Source organism: Cornus florida, unplaced genomic scaffold (genome assembly GCF_030987335.1).
Source record: "Cornus florida cultivar Cherokee Brave unplaced genomic scaffold, ASM3098733v1 CherokeeBrave_3.0.0_Hap2_Chr08, whole genome shotgun sequence".
Taxonomy (NCBI): Eukaryota; Viridiplantae; Streptophyta; class Magnoliopsida; order Cornales; family Cornaceae; genus Cornus; species Cornus florida.
In genome coordinates, this window is record NW_026775578.1 from 68,034,504 (window position 1) to 68,058,055 (window position 23,552).

At 39.6% G+C, this 23,552-nt stretch overlaps 1 protein-coding gene across 1 annotated transcript in view; it reads right to left on the reverse strand.

Annotated features, from left to right (window-relative positions):
* LOC132271953 (cleavage and polyadenylation specificity factor subunit 1) overlaps positions 1-23,319 on the reverse strand; it is an 83,466-nt gene extending 60,147 nt beyond the window's left edge. Inside the window, exons 1-4 of the mRNA XM_059773459.1 lie at positions 22,833-23,319; positions 22,288-22,434; positions 18,888-19,041; positions 11,065-11,200 (exon numbers count right to left, since the gene is read on the reverse strand). Of these exons, the coding sequence (XP_059629442.1) occupies positions 11,065-11,200; positions 18,888-19,041; positions 22,288-22,434; positions 22,833-23,158 (763 nt within the window). The 5' untranslated portion in view covers positions 23,159-23,319. The remainder of the gene's footprint in view (positions 1-11,064; positions 11,201-18,887; positions 19,042-22,287; positions 22,435-22,832) is intronic.
* Between the last annotated feature and the right edge of the window lie 233 nt (positions 23,320-23,552).

Consider the following 23,552-nt stretch of genomic DNA (forward strand, 5'->3'; position numbering starts at 1 on the left):
ATTTCTTGTGTGCTTGGGTTAATTCTGATATATACAGGGGCAGTATTGTCATTTCTAATATGAGAGAGCTCAATTTGAATACAATGAGAAAGGTACATTGCATCACAAATCATGTTTACAAGCCATCACAGTCAATTTTATGGTGCATTGTGTGTATTGTGGATTTTGTCACATTCGGGTAGTTCTATCATTTCAAGCATCGATGTAGTCATTTTAAATTTGCCTTGGATGCTACATTGTGCCTCTAAGCTCAGAGAATGACATTTACAATGTATTCACAGGCTGCCATACATATTTCTTTTATGTGTGACATATGTCCTCTTGAAGGTCATTTTGGTATGTCTGTATATGTAATGCACATGACTGACACGTTTATTGTGGTCCTAGTGAGAGAAAGTTGTTGGACAGAATTACATTTCTTTTTTACCAAGTTTTTCAATTCTTCATCAAGCTACAGCTGGTGCGAGTGTGTATGTGTATACAAAAGGTGTGTGCACTAGTGGACAAAACTGTGAGCTGTGCAAGGACAAATGTGGTCCATCCACTCAAGAGAATGTCAGAATATTCCCTCTCCAATGATTGGTAAAATGTGCCACAATTCTATGCTCTTCTAGGGTTGCATCAGCTGCATTGTAGTAGTATATATATATTGTTATAGCAGATTGCAGAAGGTGCCTCTTGTGAGAGTTGTGAAAGCCTAATATTGAGCTACATTGTGTGAGACACTCGAGAGTCCAAGAACATGAACATTTTCTGAGTTTTAATCCATCGAGTGAGCTGAAATTCATCTCAGAGATATGTATTGTGAGTGCACACAATTGAAGATGAAGAACAAGTGTTTGTGAGGCTGGTTTTCTGGTGCAGATGATGGTTCAGAGAGCCAAGTGTGGTTACAGACATCTCCAATACTCCTAGAAGGCTGAGACAAGGTTGGTTTGACATTTTACATTTGCAGAAACCAAATTTTCATTCATTATACTGCTGCAATTCATTTTGATATCTCAAACCTCAGTTATAGTTGAATTTTCAGGTGTAATGCTTCTGATGTGAGTACTATATGTTGATATCTTGCCATGAATGTCTTGAACACCATCTGAGCAATTTTATTTTGATGATTTGAGGCTGTACAAGTTGAGTTTTCCACAGAGAAATGGTCATTTCTGGATTTGGCCTTTCATAGGGTTTTCTGCAGAAATTAAGCCTGTTTGAATACTGATATTGTTATACCTTGTTGTACTCAATATGTTTATCACTTGACCAAGTGTATATTGTTTAAAAAAGGTTGTGGGAACCAAGTTTGGGTCTGTATTGAAGTTACATTCCATTTGAGTACACAGACTACATATTCTGCATAAATTGTTAAGTACTTCTGTACTGGGGCATACTTTGAGCTATATTTTCATTTTGATCTTTTGTAATAGCCATTGTATGATGTTTATACATCATTCTTTATGTATTTGAAGAGCTGTGAGAGCTGTATTGGTCCAAGCAGGGAGGTGCTTAGGACAAGGGGAGTGCTGAGTGCACATTGTGTGAGTTAGGTTATGTGCGCAGAGTGTGAGACAGCTGAGTATGTATCAACGTGTAACACTAGTGGATTTGCATTGGGTGAGTACCCAAAGAACCAAGGTTTTTGATCCCTTTTGAAAGGGGTTTTCCTTGTAAAATATGTGTCATTGTAACTGAAACAACATCAAACACCTGTGACAGATTAGGGTTTCATCACCCTAGTGATATCTGTGAGTGGTTTTATCAAGCTGTGGTGGTTTACTTGGTTGAGAAAAGCATTTAAAAGTTGAAATAGTGCTAGAACCAATTCACCCCCTCCCCCTCTTGGTTCATCACTAATCTTCTGTGTATCGTTCCAATTTTATCGAATGTCCCCAAAGGGACTACTGCCATCAGCTTCATCAACCAAAAGCTTTAATAAATTAACAACAATGACACAATCAGTTTGAAATATTGGAGAGGGGTTGGCCGCTGCATCAGCATAGAGAGAGACGCAGCGGGGTGTTTGTGTTTCGCTTTTATAATGAGAGGAGGGGCAGACCATCAATCGACAATACGAGAGAGAGGGGGGGGGGGGGGGGGGGGGGGATTGTTGCCATTGACCACTGCGATGCGAGAGAAAGAGGCACCACTGTGTTGAGAGAGAGACAGGTTGGCACCGCCACGACGAGAGAGTGTCAATATTCTGTTTTGGGTGTTTTATATAGCAAGGGTAATTTTGTATATGTACTAATATATAAGGGAGGGGTTTCGTTAATTTATATGTAAGGGTATTTTCATATACAATAAAAGCTATAAGGGTAAAATTATAAATTTGCAATATAAATGGGAATGGGCGTGGCATGGTTCCCCGCCCCACACCCACACAATCTTTCACTACTAAATTCCGCCTCAACCCAAAACCCCTTAAATAGGTCCCAAAACCATTTTAAAAGGGTCGGGTGGGGCATGTATCCGAAAGGGAGGTGTGTTATTCCATCCCTAGTCGTGTTCATGTCAAGCGTAACTAACACGATTATTTAACTCATCATATTCAGGTTAACCTATACAACATAATACTATTAGGTCGGCAAGACATGAATATGACACGCCAACACAAATTGCCACCCCCATATGGCTTATTGGGGTTTGTAAAGTAAAAAAGAAATATGTGTGGATGTTGATATAGATGTCAAGATATATATATATATGTGGGTGTGTGTGTGTGTGTGTGAGAAAAGTATCAACATTTGATACAAGTACACAAATCAACAATAAATTGTAGTTAGATGTCGCAAAAAAGAACAAGCCATTGTTGTGTGCATCTATGTAACAAGTGCCCCTTCTGATAAAAGAAAATCCCCATTCCCTAAGGAGAAACATATTTTCTTTATGGGAATTCGTATTGCCTTCATAAAGCTTGCCCTTCTTCAGCATGCTTACAATCAAGACCTTGTGGCGCAATGTTCTGCAAGTCAACCAATAATGGATTGAGAGGCTACAATAGAACTTTCTTTGGGGAAGCGGTTATGGAGATTCGTGGTGGAAAGGCACAAACTTTGGAGAAGGGTGATTGCTAGCAAGTTTGGGGAAGCTAGAGGGGGATGGTGTTCTTTGGAGGTGAGATCTCCAAATGGTGTTGGGGTGTGGAAATACATCCGGAAGGGTTGGGATGAATTTTCCAAACACATCAGATTTCGAGTCAGGGATGGTAGGGAAATTCATTTTTGGGAGGACTTATGGTGTGGCGACCATCTCTCGCTCTTACTTTTCCCAGACTCTTCAGGATTGCCACGAATAGACACATTTTGGTTGCTATTAGAAGTTATATATATAATAATGGGTCCTTATGTAATTATGTTTAGTTAATAGGCCGTTTGTGTTATTATGTAAACCTTGTAACATATATAAGCCTACATAGGCTTATTAGGTTTTGTAAGTTGTTTTTTAATACATAGAGAATACGCTTTTGCTCTCTCTCTTTCTCTTTTGATTTTGAACATGGTATCAGAGCACAATGATCATAAGTGTGAGAGTTAGTAGGTGGGTTGGTGGTGAATCACGATCTGAATCACGATCGGAATCGTGATTGTGGTTTTGATGTCTCTGTCGGCAATTTCTTGTTCACCGTAATCAGATCTAAAGTGTGTTCGTTATTGTTTCTGCCTTCTTCATCATCACCGGCAGCTCCTCTTTGGTTGTCGTCGTCTCTGCCTTCTTCGTCGTCACCGGCAGAAGCTTCTTCGTCTCGATTTGCAGAGGTGAGATTGGTTTTTGGCTGGAAGTTGATTCGGCTACTGCTTGTTGATTCGGCCGCTGCTTGTGGTTGGGTTGCCGTCGCCTCTGCCGTATTGTTTACCGGAGTTTGTGACGGAGTGAAGAAGAAGACCCGTGAACTACACGGTTGTGCTACTCCAACCCTGGTTTGCTAAACCTGGGATAGTTATTCCAATCCCGGTTTACTAAACCAGGGATAGTCCAGATCAAGTCCGGTTCCAAGATCCGACCCGTACCAAGATCCGACATGTGCCAGGATCCGACCCGGTTTCAGAATCCGACCCGTTTCAGACCCGCTTCCAGGTTCGGCCAGAATACAGAATTTTTTTTTTCTCTCCTTTTTCTTCTCTGTTTTGCTGGATTCAACATGGCCTCAAGTTCAAGTTCAGATTTGCTTTCACCCACGAACAGTCTTAATAATCCCATGACTTCAGTTAAGCTCAATGGGAAGAATTACATATTGTGGGCCAAATCTGTTGCCATTTTTCTCAAAAGCAGAGGTCTTGGTTCTCATTTGACTAAAGAGAAACTCAAGGCAACTGATACTTCCTTTGATGCATGGGAAAAGGAAGATGCTCAGATCATCTCTGTGATGATAAACAGTATTGAACCCCAAATTAGTTCAACGTTACTTTATTTGGATACAACCAAGGAGATATGAGATAGATTGCAGCAGTTATATTCTGGGACAGGTAATATCACCCGTGTTTATGAGCTATGTAAACAGTACTTCAATCTTGAACAAGGTACTCAAAGTATAGAAGAGTATTATTCCAAAGTTATGGGAGTCTGTGAAGAGCTTAATATGTATCAGCCCATTACTGCTGATGTTCGCAGTATGCAACAACAGCATGCGGACTTTAATGTTGTCCGTTTTCTTACTGGTTTATCATCAGCATATGAGCCTTTTCATGCACAGATTATGAGCAGTCCAACACTTCCATCTCTTGCTGAGGTGTTTTCTCGACTTCAGCGTGCTACACTAGCAAGTGATACCTCAAATTTGAATACTGGACAGAGTGGTGAGCGTTCAGCATTGGTAGTTTCAAAGGGTGAACATAATACTTACCGTGGAGGTCGTGGGGGACGCTCCACACGTGGTGGTCGTGATTCACGTGGAGGACGTGACCGTGGCAAGGAATTAAGAAAGTGTACTCATTGTGGTCTTTCTAATCATATTGTGAACTTTTGTTGGGACCTTCATGGGAAACCATCTAGTTATGCAAATCAAGTTTCCTCTTCTCTGAATGATGTCGCTTCTAGATCACACAATGTAGCTGAATCAGATAGAGTTCATGTTCCAAGGGATTAGTATACTCAGTTTTTGTCTTATAAGCAAAGCATCTAATTCATCTTCCACGGCTACCTTTGCCCAGTCAGGTACTACACACACGTCTATTGTCTTCCACTCGCAATCCTTGGATCATAGACACTGGAGCATCTGATCATATGACTGGATGTTCTTCTCTTCTATCTGATTTTCATTATATACCTACTTCTCAAAGTGTTACTCTTGCTAATGGTTCATCCATTCAGGTTTCAGGTTTGGGGACAACTCAACTTAGTGATTCATTGTCTCTCTCGTCTGTTTTACATGTTCCGCAGTTTCCCTTTAACTCAATGTCTATCAGTAAGCTTACTAAATCTCTCCAGTGCTCTGTTACATTTGATCCTACTTCTTGTGTGTTTCAGGATCTCAAGACGAAGAAGAAGATTGGTACGGGGCATAAAGCTGGTGGCTTATATTATTTTGATTTCGAACCTTCTCCTGTGGCTCTTCAGTCTTCTCTGTCTCCATTCCAGTGGCACTGTCGCCTTGGTCACCCGTCACTTCAAGTTTTGAAGCGTCAAGTTCTTAGTCTTAGTTATTTGAAATTCTTGTCATGTGATGTTTGTCAACTTAGTAAGCACCATCGCGTGTCTTTCAAGTCTAGGGTTAATAATCGTGTTTCTAGTCCTTTTCATTTGGTTCATCCAGATGTATGGGGTCCAATAAAACATTCTTCAATCAATAAATTCCATTATTTTGTGACATTTGTGGATGATTATTCTCGCCTGACTTGGTTGTTTCTAATGAAAGATCGTTCTGAGTTATTTTTAATTTTTCAAAAATTTCGCAAAGAAATCAAAACTCAGTTTGGATGTCCAATTCGTATTCTACGTTTTGATAATGCTAAGGAATATTCTTCAACTCCCTTTGATACATATCTTAGTGATAAAGGAATTATTCATCAAAATTCATGTGTTTATACTCCACAACAAAATAGAGTTGCAGAACGTAAGAATCAACATCTCTTAGAAGTAACTCGTGCTTTTTTGTTTCATATGCATATGCCTAAACGGTTTTGGGGTGATGCTGTTCTTACAGCCTGTCATCTTATTAACCGTATGTCGTCATCTGTATTAAATGGCAAACCTCCACATTCTATTTTATTTCCTGATTCTCCCTTGTTTTCTCTTCCTCCTAGGGTTTTTGGATGTGTATGTTATGTCCACAATCTTGGTCCTGGTTTTGATAAACTAAACCCACATGCCACAAAGTGTGTATTTCTTGGCTACTCTCGCTCTCATAAAGGTTATCGCTGCTATAGTCCTGTTTCTCAACGGTACTTTATTAACGCGGATGTCACATTTTCTGAGTCCATCCCATATTTTTCAGATACCGATTCACTTCTTGATATCAATCTTGAGTCGCCTCCTTCTGCAGTTCCTCTTCCCTCACCTTCTCTTCAATCTCAATCTCTGGTTCCTTCATCTGCCCCGTTACAGGTGTACACTCGAAGACCAAACCCATCTGCTCTCGTGCCTCCTCCATCATCTTCAGAGTCTTTGGATCCGACAAATTCCACTGTGTCTGATTCCTTGCCGATTGCACTTCGTAAAGCTCCTCGCTCGTGTGCTACTAAACATCTCATTGCTCATTATGTTTCTTATAATTCCTTGTCACCATCATTCTCATGTTTTTCCTCTTAGTTGTCTACTACATTTGTTCCTAAGACTGTGCAGGATGCTTTGTCTGATTCGGGTTGGAGGAAAGCAATGCAGGATGAAATGGATGCTTTGCATATGAATGGCCGTGGACTCTTGTTCCATTACCTCCAGGTGTCAAACCTATTGGTTGTCGTTGGGTATATACTGTGAAGTATCTTCTGGATGGGTCCGTTGAGCGTTTAAAAGCACGTCTTGTTGCCAAAGGTTATACCCAGACTTATGGTATTGACTATGATGAGACGTTTGCACCTGTTGCTAAGATTTCCTCTATTCGTGTTTTGATTTCTCTTGCTGCTAATAGACATTGGCCTCTGTTTCAGTTCGACGTTAAAAATGCCTTTTTACATGGTGACTTAGCAGAAGAGGTTTATATGGAGCAACCACCTGGGTTTGTTGCTCAGGGGGAGTATCTTCACATTGTTTGTCGCCTTAAAAAGGCCCTATATGGTTTGAAACAATCTCCACGGGCTTGGTTTGGAAAATTCTCTGAGGCGGCATTAAAGTTTGGTCTTCAGAGGTGTCAGACTGACCATTCGGTATTTCGCCAACGCACTAAAGCTGGTTTCATAATTCTTGTGGTGTATGTTGATGATATTGTGATCACAGGTGATGAGTCTGAAGGCATTGCTAAGTTGAAGTTGTTTCTACAATATCGATTCCACACTAAAGACTTGGGTAAACTTAGGTATTTCTTGGGTATTGAAGTAGCTAGATCCAAGACAAAAATAAGTTTATCCCAACGAAAGTATGTGTTGGACTTATTAAAAGAAACAGGTATGTTAGGTGGTCGTCCGGTTGATACTCCTATGGATTCAAATACAAAACTTGTAACTGATGTGGGTGATCTATTTAGTGACCCGGGCAGATTTCGTCGCCTTGTTGGGAAATTAATTTATCTCACTATCACTCGACCTGATATTTCATATGCTGTTAGTATTGTAAGTCAGTTCATGGAAGCCCCTAGAATGCCACACTGGATTGCTGTTCTTCAGATTCTCCGATATCTCAAGCAAGCTCCAGGTTTTGGGTTACTATATAAACCAAATGGTCATCTCAGGGTGGAAGGTTTTACAGATGCCGACTAGGCGGTTCTCCTTCAAATAGGAGATCTACTACTGGCTACTGCACATTTGTAAGAGGAAATCTAGTTACATGGCGAAGTAAAAAGCAAACGGTGGTAGCTCGATCTAGTGCTGAAGCTGAGTATAGGGCAATGGCCTATACCACTAGTGAGTTGACATGGATACAACATTTTCTAAAAGAACTTGGGTTGACAGTTGAAGCTCCTACTCCATTGTTCTGTGATAATCAAGCAGCAGTTCACATTGCATCAAATCCTGTGTTTCATGAGAGGACCAAACATATTGAAGTTGATTGTCACTTTATTCGAGAAAAAATATTACGTAAGAGCATCTCTACTCCATTCGTGAAGTCTGAAGATCAATTAGCTGATATGTTTACCAAAGCATTGGGTCATAATTGATTAAGAACTATCTGTTCTAAGCTGGGATTATTTGATATATATTCTCCAGCTTAAGGGGGAGTGTTAGAAGTTATATATATAATAATGGGTCGTTATGTAATTATGTTTAGTTAATAGGCCGTTTGTGTTATTATGTAAACCTTGTAACATATATAAGCCTACATATGCTTATTAGGTTTTGTAAGTTGTTTTTGAATACACATAGAATACGCTTTTGCTCTCTCTCTTTCTCTTTTGATTTTGAACAGTTGCTAACTGCTATCGACTTGATAACGGGAGAACAACTTGGGATGTGCACTTTTCGAGGCATTTTCAGGATGGGAAGATTGAGGATATCATTGGACTGACTACCAAGAGATTGAGGGTGGAGCTTCTGACTTGTGGGTGTGGATTCCATCTTCCCAGGGACGTTTTGATGTTCAATCCTTCGTTAAATGTCTTACGATTATTCATGTACATTCTTTCCCATGGAAGTCTATCTGGCATTCAAAGGCCCCCGTTAAGGTGACTTTCTTTGCTTGGACCTCTGTGTTGGGAAAGATTTTGACTTGGGATAATCCAAGGAAGGGCAGACAGGTGGCGCTTAATTGTTGCTTCATGTGCAAGAGAGACGAAGAAATAGTGGATCACCTTGTTTTGCATTGTCCGGTGGCCCGGGATTGTTGGGTCATGTTGTTAGGTTTGTTTGGAGTTCAATGGGCTATGCCCAGATCCTCTAGAGATTTGGCGAATGCTTGGAGAGGGTGTTGAGTGGTGGCCCAAGCCCGTGATTGTTGGAAGGTAACGCCTTTGTGCATTTTGTGGTGCTTATGGCTTGAAAGAAATAGGAGATTTTTTTAAGGAAAGGAGAATCATATTGGATTATTGAAGTTTTCTATTATTAGCACTCTTTTTTTTTGGGTTCTAGGGAGAATTTGTAAATCCATGATGGAGTTAGTTGATTTTTTGGACATTCTGGGAGTTTAGAGGCCCTATTTGGCCTTTTGTACTTTCTTTGGGATGCATTCCCCTTTTGAAGGCTCTTGTTAACACAATGTTAATTATCAAAAAAAATAAAAAAATTAGCTTAACTACAATTTGGCACCACTTGGGCATAAGGTTTGAACACTTGACCACTAAGAAATATTCATAACCGAGAAAGATATTCATCCAATTGATCCATAAAAAATTGGCCCACCCAACAAAGGACAGAAAAAATGACCATCACAAGCCTTGTTAGGCAGTTCCATCAGTTGGAAATTTGTCAGACAAGAAGAGCCTAATTCACTTCCAAGATCATTCAGCATATCTGTTATGGCCGGCATGCCCAGCCATCAAATAGCTTTTCAACCTATGATATATGTAGTACACTCTTAAATACTGCTTGGCGTGCTAGATATTTCTCAACTTCAAACTTGTGGCAGCTCGCTAAACATATCCATAATTTATTCTAAGCACTTGCAAAAGAGTCTCTCTCCTATTAAATAATTAGGAGATAAGGAAGTGAATTCTACCTTATTTTTAAGAAAGTTATCTTTTGCATTATGATATCCTCTGCTTCCAGAAGGGATTTGGTACTGAAATCGTTGAGAAATATGGCATTCATTTCCAACCCTATATATTAATATCAGGGAGCTGCCATGTCCACCACCCCTCATCCAGTCTGAAATATGGAATTTATTAACAACCATCTAGTCCAAAAGCTTAAGCTAAACATAAGCTATTGGAGAGGGTGCAACTTTAATATTTATATCCTTCAACACGCCCCCTCACATGTGGCCTTTTTTTTGGTCCAACACTTGCTTTTCAATTTTTAATTAGGGTGACGGTAAGATTTGAACTCGAGAAATTGGACTCTGATACCATGATAACAACCATCTACTCCAAAAGCTTAAGCTAAGCTTAAGCTATTGGAGATGGTGTAACTTTAATATTTATATCCTTCAACAGAATTCATTTCAACCCCAGACATAACGGTTTTTCTCAATTTGCAAAACCCTCATTTAAGACCACTTGATTAACAGTCATCAAAAATGGCTGCCAATATTTTATGATAAAAATATTTGCATATACAAATATGTGATAAAGGCAAGGACGATGATGATGATGAATATTTGTATTTACAAAGCGTTATGTATACTAAATTAATACACAGAAAAGCAAAATTATTTTATTAGACCTAGATTGGTTTGCTCAGCTCAAAATTCAATTATGGCATAACATTCAAGGCCAAGCCCCAAATAATTGGAGGCTAACAAACATATAATATGATTTACAAAATATATTTTCACAGACCACTGGGCCATCAGCCCAGCTGGTATGACCTCTCCTCCATCAAAAGGGAGGTGAGGGGTTCGATCCCCATAGTGGTCATTTGTGATACTTGCACTTTTGGGGGTTATAACTATTTCTGAAATAAGCAGGTCCAATGAAAAGAAAACCTCTACTTCCATGCATAATGAAACTAGTACAACAGCAGATTTATTTTCTTCATACAACTGATATCATAGCAAAATCATTTGAAACATGAGCATTAACTGTAAACTCTTTTAACCCCAAGGGGTTGGCCTAGTTGGAAAACACTTGGGCCCTGGAGCCTCATGAAGCTTTAGGTCTCAAGTTTGATTCCTCTTAGGTGCAAGCAATTACTTGGGGCCACGACCGCAGACATGGTCCGAGCCTTACCCGATCCGTGTGGGAGGGTCGCCTTGCACGGGTCCCATGGATTAGTCGGGGCAAAGCCCCAGACACCCCGGTTATTGGAAAAAACTGTAAGCTCTTTTTTATTGCACAGAGACCCAAACAACTTGAAAACTGAAAAGACAAGGTAAAAGGATGATACTCACCATGTACAAATATAAAATCTTTCACATGCTTCATGTCTAGATCACGTAGACTGATTATGTATGATGACTCAATACGTGCAGATACAGCACCTCCAGCACTTAAAGCATTGTCGTCACCAACCAAACCAGAACCAGCCTAACATACAAAATTCGATAATTGTAATCAAAACACAAACAAGTAAAATAAAATATAAAATACTTGAGTGAACAGACTGAAACAAAGGCCTTTGTGTTTTCCCAAAAATTGACTTGGAAGTTGGATCCTTATAAAGCAAATGAAGTGATCCTTTAATATCCACGTTCCCAGTCCAACCCACCATCTACCACTACCCACACCACCAGCCAAACCTTGTTTTATATTATCATGGAAAAGTACAACCAGAAACTTCAATTCTGAGCTAAGTTACTATAGAAAGACATTCTTTTTTCGGTTTTTACTGAATCATGCCCAGGCTTACCGTCTATGAATTTGGATCGAGAAAGACAAGAGTTCATGTCAAGTTGGCTAATGTTTAGTGCACCTCAATGTAGATAGTAAATAAAGATAGTGACCTAAATCAGGAACACCTTTTGCTTTTAACTGAATCATATCCTGACTTATGAAGATCACACAATCTTAAGCACATTATTAAAAAAAATTCTTGCCCGAGTTTTCAACTTGCATCCAAACTCAACTGTTGAAGGGGGATATTAAGAAATGGAATAAGGAGGTGTTTGGAAACCTGGAATGGCGCAAGAACAGAATCCTTCTTGAAATCTTTGAGCTGGATAGGAAAGAGGGAAAGGGCCTTAGTGACTTTGAGGCTCGTTTTTTTTTTTTTTTTTTTATTTTATAGATAAGAACGATTTCATAAAAATGCTCAAAAGGGGAGCGCTCCCAAAACAGACAACCGCCGTCCGTGACGACACAATAGCTTTAAGCTATTAATAAAATCCAAAAGACAATCCACTGACATACAATCCCGCCCATTTACCCAAAAGAATAAAGAAGAAAGTAAACTATAATAGCCCAAATAGGAGACTCCACACCCTCAAAGTATCTCCTGTTTCTCTCTCACCACAAACCCCACCATATACATAGGGGAGTAGCCCTCTAGGCATATCTGACTCGGCTCTCCACTATACACCCTTTCCAAGTCTCAAGCAAGTCGACCGTAGATTCTGAGAACACCCATAGAATACCAAACGCAACCAAAAACAAAGCCCAAGCATCCCTTGCCACCGAACAATGAATAAAAAGATGGTTGACAGATTCCCCCGTCTTCTTACACATGTAGCACCTGCTAACCACAACTTGACTTCTTCTTCTAAGATTATCAATAGTGAGGATGCTTCCCAAAGCAGTTGTCCACGAGAAAAAAGCTACCTTCAGTGGTACTTTCGTCCTCCAAATAGCTTTCCAAGGAAAAGTGGGGCCAAGAAGCTCCACCATACTAAAATAGAAGGACTTGACCTCGAACACCCCTCTCGAGGAACCCACCCACACCATCTCATCCATGCCCACCCCGACCACCACTTGGCTATAGATGAAAGCCAAAAGATCTATAACCTCCAATAGTTCCCAATCATGGAACTGTCTACAGAACCGCATATCCCAAGTAACCCTTCCATTATCAAGGTGAAAATAATCAGCAAATGTAGCATCTCTATTCACAGCAATACGGTAAATTTGAGAGAACCTACGGGCCAAAGCCAAATCCCCACACCATATGTCTTCCCAAAACCTGACATTTCTTCCACTTTGAACCTTGAACCGAATCCTTTTAGAAAATTCATCCCAACCTCTACCGATAAGTTTCCAAGAGCCCATACCCATTGAGAATCTAACCTCCCTAGACTGCCACCCACCATTAGCCTCCCCATAACGACAAGTGATGACATGCCTCCAAAGCTTGGTCCTCTCTCTCCCAAATCTCCACAACCGCTTGCCCAACAGCGCCTTATTAAACACATCCAACCTTCGAATGCCCAAACCCCCCATTTTAATAGGGGAACACACTTTATTCCAGTCAACCAAGTGATACTTGAACTCATCTCCTAAACCGCTCCACAAGAACTTCTTCTGAATAACATCTAGTCTTCTAACAATTGTCTTAGGCATCGGAAAAAGCGACAAAAAATAGGTCGGGAGGCTTGAGAGTCTGCTTTTCATAAAAGTAACCCTCCCCCCCTTTTGATAAGTATTATTTCTTCCAACTTGCAAGTCTCCTCTCAAATCTCTCAACAATCGGATCCCAAATAGAAATTCTCCTCAACGAGGCTCCCAAAGGGAGTCCCAAGTAGGAGATCGGAAAAGAGCCAACACCACATCCCAGCGTATCAACAAAAACATGAATATCTTCCACCACCCCAACTGGGACAATCTCACTTTTTCCAATAGTTATCTTCAAACCAGAAACAACTTGGAAACATGCCAACACACACCTTAAATACCTCAGCTGACGAAGATTAGCATCACAAAAGACAATAGTATCATCCGCAAACAACAGGTGGGAAATGACTAACTGATTGGGGGCTCTACCCACTGAAAATCCCTGAATATACCAAAGCTCCCCCGCCCTGCCCATCAAACGACTAAAAGCCTCCATAACAATAATAAATAAGAATGGGGAGAGAGGGTCCCCCTGCCTCAAGCCTCGAGAACTAGCAAAGAAACCAGCCAGAAATCCATTCACTAAAGCAGAGAAAAAAAATCCACGCCCTCCACTTTTGACCAAAGCCCATTCTCTTCATCATATACATAAAAAAAATCCTAGCAGACATGATCATAAGCCTTTTCAATATCCAATTTGCACACGACTCCCGAAATTCCAGTTCTCCCCCTAGCCTCAATACACTGATTGGCAATCAACACTGAATCCAGAATTTGACACCCTCCAACAAAAGCATTCTGAGAATCCAAGATTACCCCATCAAGCACTCTCCTCAGTTGAATGGCTAGCACTTTCGCAATAATCTTATGCACAGCCCCAACAAGGCTAATAGGTCTAAAATCCTGTGCCTCTATTGCTCCACCCTTTTTTGGGACAAGAGTAATAAAGGAAGCATTGAGACTCTTCTCAAACGATCCATGCAGGAAAAAGGAGCCAATTGCCCCCATCACCTCAACCTTCACCACCTCCCAATCAGTGACTTTGAGGCTCGTGGGAGGGAGGAGTGCAAAACTGAGTTCGGGAAGATTGTGGTGATGGAGGAAATCTCATGGAGACAGATATCCAGAGCTCTCTAGTTGATAGAAGGAGACAGGAATACCAAATTCTTCCATTGCCTCGCCAATGCTACAGAAGAGGGAATCACATTAGTAGGATTCGGATTGATGGGGTTACGGTGACCAGGGAAGAGGATGTTCGTAATAGCTTTGTGTCTTTCTTTCAACAACATTTCACGAAAACTGCTAGTTGGCGACCCTTGCTTGATGGGCTGGAGTTTGCTGGAATTTCAAGCGAGGATAGGGAGTGGCTTGAGAGACCATTTGGGAAGAGGAGGTCCTCGAGGCTTTGAGGAGCTATGATGGCAATAAATCTCCAAGGCCAGACGGATTCACCTTGGCATTTTTTCAACAAAATTGGGAGGTGGTCAAGAAAGAGGTGATGGGAGCTCACAGCACATTCCATTCGGATGGTCATTTTGAGAAAAGCTTCAACGCTTCCTTCATCACCATTATTCCAAAAAAGGGTGAAGCGGTTGAGGCGAAGGATTTTAGACCTATTAGCTTGATTGGTGTTGTTTACAAGATCTTTGCGGAAGTTTTAGCCATCCAATTGAGGAGAGCCTTGGATAAGGTGATTTTAGAGTCCCAAAATGCTTTTGTTGGAGGACGTCAGATTTTGGACTCTATTCTGATTGCCAGTGAGTGTGTGGACGCCAGGGTTAGAAGCGGTGTTCGAGAGATTGTGTGCAAGCCTGACATTGAGAAGGCTTATGACCATATTTGTTAGGACTTCTTGTTGTAAATGCTGGAGAGGATGGGATTTGGGCACAGATGGAGGGCTTGGATCCACCATTGCATCTCGTCTGTGCGCTTCTCTGTTTTGGTGAATGGCTCCCCAGCAGGGTTCTTTGCTAATTCCCAAGGTTTACGCCAGGGAGACACTCTCTCCCCATTCTTGGTTATCATTTTCATGGAGGCCTTCAGTAGGTTGATGAAAAGGGCGGAAGACTTGGGCTTCATTCAAGGCTTTTCAGTGGGGTCCGGACCCAATCAGTTGTCTCTCATCTGTTGTTTGCGGATGACACTATTGTTTTTTTGTGATGTGAGGGTGGATCAGTTGACATTCTAAGGATGCATCTTGGTATGCTTCCAACTTGTTTCTGGGCTGAAGATCAACACTGGAATGAGTGAGATGGTGCCTGTTGGATTAGTAGAGATTCATGATTTAGCGAACATGCTTGGGTGTCGTGTTGGCGCTTTTCCTCTATCCTACCTTGGGCTGCCTTAGGGCCCTGCGGTTAAGCGCTTTAAAAGGAGGCTTGCAGGGTGAAAGAAACAATACTTTTCGAAAAGGGGAAAGCTAACTCTTATGAAGAACACCCCTGTGAATCTTTCCACAAGTCTGTTGTTCGAAGATTGGATGCAATTAAAACTAATTTTTTACGGGATGGTTACCACTTGGTTAACTGGGAGAAAGTGTGCTTCCCTATCAAAAAGGGAGGTTTGGGGATTCGGAGGCTAGATCTTTTTAACAAGGCTTTGCTAGGCAAATGGCTTTAGAGATTTAGGAGCAAGAGATCCAGATTATGGAGGAGAGTCATCGCTTGTCCTAGTGGGGAGGGAGATAGAGGGTGGTCGTCTCGGGAGGTGCGGCATCGAGTGGGCTTGGGGACTTGGAAGCTTATCCGGAAGGGTTGGGATGAGTTCTCCAAACGTATTCGGTTCAGAGTTAGGAGTAGGAGGCACGTCAAGTTTTGGGAGGATCAGTAGTGCGGGAATTTTGTTCTAGCTCGAAGGTTTTCCCGGCTGTTTAGAATCTCAACGAACAGGCATGCCCTGTTGGCAGACTATTATCGGCTTGATGATGGGTAGTAGACCTGGATGTGTTGTTTCGTAAAGGGGTTTACGATCGTGATATTGCTAAGGTTTTTTATCTCTATGCACTGCCAGGTGATGGAGGGTGAGGGTATGGATGAGATGGTGAGTAGGGATGACAATTTCCTCCAACCCGGCGGTTTTCCGCCCCTAATTGGGTGGATTTGGTAGCTCCCTAAATGGATTTGGGACGGAGGCGGGGGTGGGTTTAGAAATAATGAACCCGCCCCGCCCCTATTATATATGTACCTTTAAGAAATTTATATATACATAAAATATATATTTAATATTTTTAAAACCTTGTTATTTTGTTGGAAGTGTCAATTAATATATTAATAATATTAACTATTTAGTAATTTAAAAGCTGGACCAACTTATTTATCAGCCAGTTTTAGTACATTGGGTTACTCTTTTTACTAAATAATACAAGAGACATAACCTTGTCCGCCACCGCCCCGCAATTAAACGGAGTAGGCGGAGCGAAGTTGGTACTTTGTGTGCCGAAATAGGGGCGAGGATGGTATACAAATTATAACCCCGTCCCAGAATAGGGGCGGAGCTGATATGACGAATTTTTTAATAAGGCAGAGTAGGGTTTAGACTTTAGCCATACCCGCCCCAACTCCGCCCCGTTGCCATCCCTAGGTGAGGGTGGCCACACCTAGAGGAGTTTTTGAGGTTAGGTCCTTTTACCAAAGTCTGATGGTGATCCCAAGCCACCCCTTCCCTTCGAAGGCTATTTGGAGGACGAAAGCCCCCTTGAAGGTTGCATTTTTCGCTTGAACAGCTGCCCTTGGTAGCAATCTCAGATAGTCGTGAAATGGTGTTGTGTGTGCAAAAAGACAGAGGAACCACCTTCTCCTTCATTGACCAGTGGGAAGGGATGTGTGGTCTTTGTTCTTGGTTGCTTTTGGCATGGCTTGGGTGTTTCCCGAATCCACGGTTGATATGTTAGAGGCTTGGAGATGGTGTATAGTGGAGAGATGAGCCAGGGATGCATGGAGAGCAACACCCTTTTATCTATGGTTAGGTCTGTGGCGTGAGAGAAATAGGAGATCCTTTGATGGAAAGGACTCCCCTATTTGGTCTCTCAAATACAATATTCTTTCTACTCTATTTTTTTGGGTCAATGGGGCAAATTGTAAATCTTTGGGGCATCTTTTAAATTTTGTGGATAGCTTGAAATTATAGTGTCATTTTAAGCTTCTTTGTATTCCTATGGGAGCGCTCCCCTCTTCAACACCGTTAATGGAATATGATTGAAATATCACTTATCAAGAAGAAGAAAAAATACTTCAAAAACCTATGTAATAACCATCATCCTTAACTAATCCCAGTCAAATGGGGCAGCCAATAAATTCTCTTCTTCCACTCTTTTCTATTAGGAGCTGTCTCCTAATATATTTAATTCCTTAAAGTCTTCTTTTATTACTTCATCCATGTTACTTTGGTTATGCCACTTTATTTCTCACCTTCTATTTGAACCGATCTTCCATTTTATCGGTGCATCTATTGTCAATGTTATAGATGTTCATTCCATCAAGTCTATTTTCTCTTATTTTATCATCAATAGATGACACTAATTCTCTCAAACATGTTTATTATTAGTCATGTCTCTTCTAATTACTCCTATCATTTGTATCAATATTCTCATTTCAAATTTTCAACTACATGGAAGAACTGCTCTTGATCTGCTTTTACTGCCCAAAACACTACTCTTATAACTGGTGGTGTGTTGATACAATCTAATGATGGAAGACTGAAACATAAGAACTCCAGATGAGGTTCCAGAACAATTCTCATTCTTTCTTATAAAAAATAAAAATAAAAATAAAACAATTCTCACTCTTCTTATTCCTCTTTAATTCTCTAAGTTTGTTGTTTTGGTGCCAATCAACCCCTAATTTTGTATTCCTAGCCTCTCGGCCCTTTCAAGACATCAAGACCAATAATCAACTGATGTCGTTAATTTCTGCAAGTGATGATCTGCAATTCCATAAACTTGTCACGTCTAACCAAGCCAATTTCAATAACATTCCCTCAATAAAATATAAAAACTGCAACCTTCTTTCTACCCTTTCAAAACCTAGTCCACTATGATTTCCGTAAACCTTTGCCGAGAAAAAGCTACTTGTGGACGACATAAATTTAAGTTTGTAACTCAGCTGCTGGGACCATAGGTCTTTGTTTAAGCTGGAACAATTTATACTGCGTTTGCTATTAGTGCAGACATCTGTCCTCTACTGTAAGGTCTTGGGAAATTTTTGTCCATGAATTTGAATATGGGATTCAGATGTTGTGGTGGGATGGGTAAGATCATGATCTATCAGTCCATGTCTTCATAGACACCTTACGAAGGAGTTTCAGCTTTGCAAAATTCTTTAGAGACAGGTATTTGTTGCATCCCAAACTACGGTAAGAGAGAGCAGATTCCCCTGCCACGAGGGTCAAATTCCACCTCCTTGAGACCTTGTGTGGGAGGAGGTTGAAATGACTACCAATAGTTGTTCCATTTTTGTTATGCTTTGTATTTGTTTTTCATTATATTCCATTTATGTCCTCTGAAAATTTTCTCATCTTTCTTTTTTGTATATTCTTCTTTCTTCTAATAATTTTCTCTCTCTGGTTTTGTATTAAAAATATATATATATCTAGTTCTTGCCAACGTCAAACAGAATCCTCATTATGATACCTGAATTTGGACAGAACTAGAACCAATTTAAGAAAATGAATTTTTCGATATTTAATCAGATGAACTTTGAAAAAGAAGCATAGCTACAAAGAAATAGTAGTAGACCTCAGCAGCCTTGAGTATTATCATTTGCAGACCATAAGCAAGAACCCCAGCACACCTGCCCTGAGGATCAACCTTTACCAATGGGCCAGTAGCAAAAGATTCTCTACCTCTTTTCAAATGAAGCCACTCCGGACCCTCAAAAGAGTGCATAGAGCTGAGCAAAAGGCAAGACAGCGTTATTGATCAGCATTACTCAATGAACTAACAGGAAAAAGACAAATAAAAAAGTTTACTCTTGCCCCTTGAGTACCCTATATAAATATCCACTAACATGCTAAGGGCAGTGCAGTAGGGGAAACATTTACAATAACACCCTAAGATGAATTAGTATCAATAAATAAACCAACTCTGAAACAAGTATCAACAAACAAAAGTGTGGTTGGAAAACCATCCTAACAGCGACCTGAAACTACTTCACTACTAAATAAGTCAAATTGTGTTCCTTCCCTTTGGGATTAGATCTCCTATAAGATATACGTTGCCCCAAGTAAGCTTTTATATTTAAAAAACAGAGCTTAATATAAGCCTTATTCACCATGGAAAAACAAATGCATTGCCATAATGCCTTTTTTTCGATAAGTGAAATTTCATAAAAAAAGCTCAAGGGGAAGTGCACCCAAGGAAGTGTTGAAGTAATACCATCTGATTATGCCATATTTAGCTCAATGTTCGTTTACAAATAAACAATATTAAATGGAGATTGAAGGATAAAAATTCTGCCAAAAAAAATTTTCCCCGACTTCTGTTTGATCAAATTGAAAATTAATTACTGAAAATTTTAAGAGCTGAATTTTAAGTACTGAAGTTTTTAAGTGGTAATTAAAAAATAAATATTTTTTGACATTTGTTTTAATTATCAGTGTTCAGCACTCAATGATAAGTGATGTCCCTATCACTTAAAAATTTACTCCATTTTAAGTGGCGCTTACCATTTTCAGTGATATTCAAATTGCATTATGAAACGCACTTAATTGATTAGGCGCTTAATCTATTCAAAATTAAGCGCTAAATTGAGTAATCAAACAGCACCGTAATATTCCTGAGAGCATTTTGTGACCAGTATCACACCATTACAGAACCAAAAACTCATTCTAAATTTCACAAACTTCTCCTTCTCCGCTCTCTTGTATTCCAGCTCCATGGAAATCCCGAACTGTTATCTTTTTTACCTTTTATTTCTATATTTACTTTTAGAAAATTAAGTACACAACACCTGGGTATCCTCCTAAGCACCTCATCATCATCATCATCCTTGCCAAACTATTTAGTGGTGTGTCTGTGTAGAGACCAAATCAGAAATAGATGGCAATTCGCATGAGTCTCAGTTCCCCAAAGCTTAAAATTTCTCATTCTCACATGTTAGTGTTTGTCTTCCAGTAATTGGTTTTTACTGCCATTGCAACTAAATATATGGATCTGTCATTTTGTTCTACTGACCTGGTGTTTGTGTATTATGCACAACTACTTTCATGCAGATCAAGGTTTCTGGTGAGCGCCAACCGTACAACTCATTTTCACATCTTCTTACATTGATTGACAAAAAAACCCCAATGTTCAGGATTCAATCCATTAGGGAGAGAGTAACTGGATACGTTCATCATCATATCTTGTTTTGCGCCTCCATCATACAGAGCCATTCCTTAACCTTTTTTATCCCATTATCAGTCAAGGGTTCTTATTTATCAAATAAATAAATAAATCAGTCAAGGGTTCTTCATTAATTGGATCTCCCATAAGCTCCATAGTTCACCAGTTGAAGCCACTTTTGGGGCAAAGTTAAATTTATGTCCGTTTGGTGGGAGGAAAGAGTGAGTATAATGTAGCGGGAGGGAAGCGAAGGAAAGAAGCATTATGGACAGAATTTCCATTATTTTGTAGGAAGGAAGAGAAAACGGATGAGAAAAGGGAAGCACTTGTCCTCTAGACACATAAAAGTAAAAGTAAGTAACCTCTTTTTTATGTTTTTGGCCTTCAAGTAAAACCAATCCTTTAATATAGAAATGCATATAGTAAAACTCCTTCCTCCAAGGACAGTTTCCTTCCCAAGGATACCTTTCACATACTCATTTATTTCCTTCCTTTCATACCTACTTCCGAGTATCAAACAGAGCATTAAGATGAAAGGGTGCTCCCTCAGTATCTTGAAGTTTTGTTGGACATCGTGGAAATTTATAGGAATACTATGTAAGCATGAGGGGGATACAGGTATTAAAAGAACATTTGTGTTTGTTGAACATGCATTGGATGTAGAAATCCAGACTAAAATTCAAGGGGTAGTCAGAATGTGATTCCCTTGTTGTTGAATAGTTTAAGAGAGCAATTTTGGCCCGTCCTAAATTTCACCAATTCTTTCTGTATTCCTTTTTCGTATCCTTTCGTTGCCCTTTTTAAGGGCAGGTAGTCCTTCTGTGAAACTTTAAATTGGTATAAAACTGAATTTCTTTTTACAACACAACTACTTGAAACTAGATTTTTGTATTATAAAACCTATTAAAAACAAAAACAAACCCAACTAGATGAATCCTCTTTATCTTCATCAAAGAAGAAACAGTTCAATTTTCTGTTTCTAATTAAAAGGAAAAAGACGGTTATGAGAACATGGTATCCATTTGGCACAGACCGTATTAAATATACATACATACATACATACATACATATATATATATATATATATATATATATATATATATATATATATATATATATATATATATATATATCTTCCATATAACAAGTTTCTACACTAAATTTCTGTAGATAAAAGGGGAAAAAACTGTCTACACTAATACAGGAAATGAATATTTAATTAGATGTTTTCCAATAGTCAAAGCCAACAAGGACTTTCAAAGCATGTAGAAAGACATTAGCCTTTATATTTAGCCTAATAGTAGAGATCAACCAATTGCTGAGAGCTGCTAGATTGCCAAATTTCTAATTTATGCATATAGTTACATTCCAAGAGCAAATTACTAACTGGAATAGGTAAATATATAAACCCAAGGAATGTGACATTCAAACTCCACTTTTAAACTTTGCACTCCTCTTTATTTTTATTCTGAAGGAAAAATACAATTATCTCCCAAAAGTGGAGCTAGAGAAAAAAAAAATCGGATAATTGTGTAGCATGGGACTGCTTTTGAATGATATTATGTCATTTCATTTTTAAAAAGAGATATATGGAGTGCAAGAGTAAGGAAAATAAAGTGTATTCCTTTAAACCCAATGGTGATACTAATGAGTTCAGTTACTACGGTAATCAATTATGTTATCCAAATCAATGTGTTTGTTACCCAATTCTTCAGAATGACTCTTCATAAAAAGTATAGTTAGTTTGGACATGACCAAGAAAGCATGGACCATTACAAAGAACTCATTAATTCACTTCAACACATTAACTCACCTTGTACGAAGTCCATGTATTGAATCATCAAACTCTAAAATTGAAATTTGCGCGTCTCGAAATGCTAAGATGATTGAATCTCTCCTCCTACTACCATCAATTCCTCCCGCAGACAACACCGCCATTGTTTCAACATTACCATGCAACCTGCAAGGCAATAAAAAAGAGGTCTTGAATAAAAGGAGGGGTAAAAAATTCACAAACACTATCTATCAAACATATATATATATATTCACAAATACTTACCCAACACAAAAATTACATAACAAACGCACATACAATGGTTATTTCATAAATATATTAGCAATGAACTGATTAATTCATGAAACTACATAATAAACTATATGGGTTCTCGTCTACAAATAATTGTCAAACCCTAGCACAAGAAGAAGGCGGATAACATACCAGTAATGGCATTTGGGTTGGTTAGTACTAAAACGACTAAATTTCTGAATTTGTCAAACAATTTAGAATCTGATATTTTTCATTCTTCAAAATCTGTCGAACAATAGTGCAACAAAAAGTTGAAATACACTATCACAAACCTGTAATGGCAAACAAGTTCGAGCGAAGCACCGGATACCCCAGCCATTACGCCACCGCGCTTTGATTCAATTGGACCTTTGGAGTCTCTGTTGATACCTTCTTCTTGAACCCTAATTACATAAACCTCCAGAATGTTGGCAGCTGTGGTGACGAGGTTGGGAATCGGGCCAACGGCCTTCGTTGCAGGCCAGTCCGATTCGAGATCATCGGTGTGAATCGGAGGGATCTGCGGTGCAAAGTCTGCACCGCAATGCGTGATAAAACCGGAAGCGCAGTTCTCAATGCCCGTCGGCCAGTGCATCATCTTGTACGCAGCGTAGCTCATCCTGTAATGGGAATTCTACTGCTTCGGATATACGAATATATATATTTATGTATAGAGAGAGAAAGAGGGGAGAGACTGGGAGTTGCAGGTTAGAAGAAAGAAGACTAGGGTTTTGGGAACCTTAAACCTCCTGGGCGTTTGGCGGGACGATTATGTCGTACAGTATCTAATGACAGTGCTCTATAGACGGTCATCATCCGACCGGATTCATAATTCATTGAACCGGCCCATTTATAGAAACGGGTTAAGATTAGGAACTAGGGGAAATTTTAGATAGGGACAATTTTACTTGCTAGGTCAGTCCAGTTAACTACTGATGTGGTCCGATAATTGTATATATAGGTTGCAGTGACAAAATAAGAAAAGTAATAAATAAGGATAATAATTTTTTTAA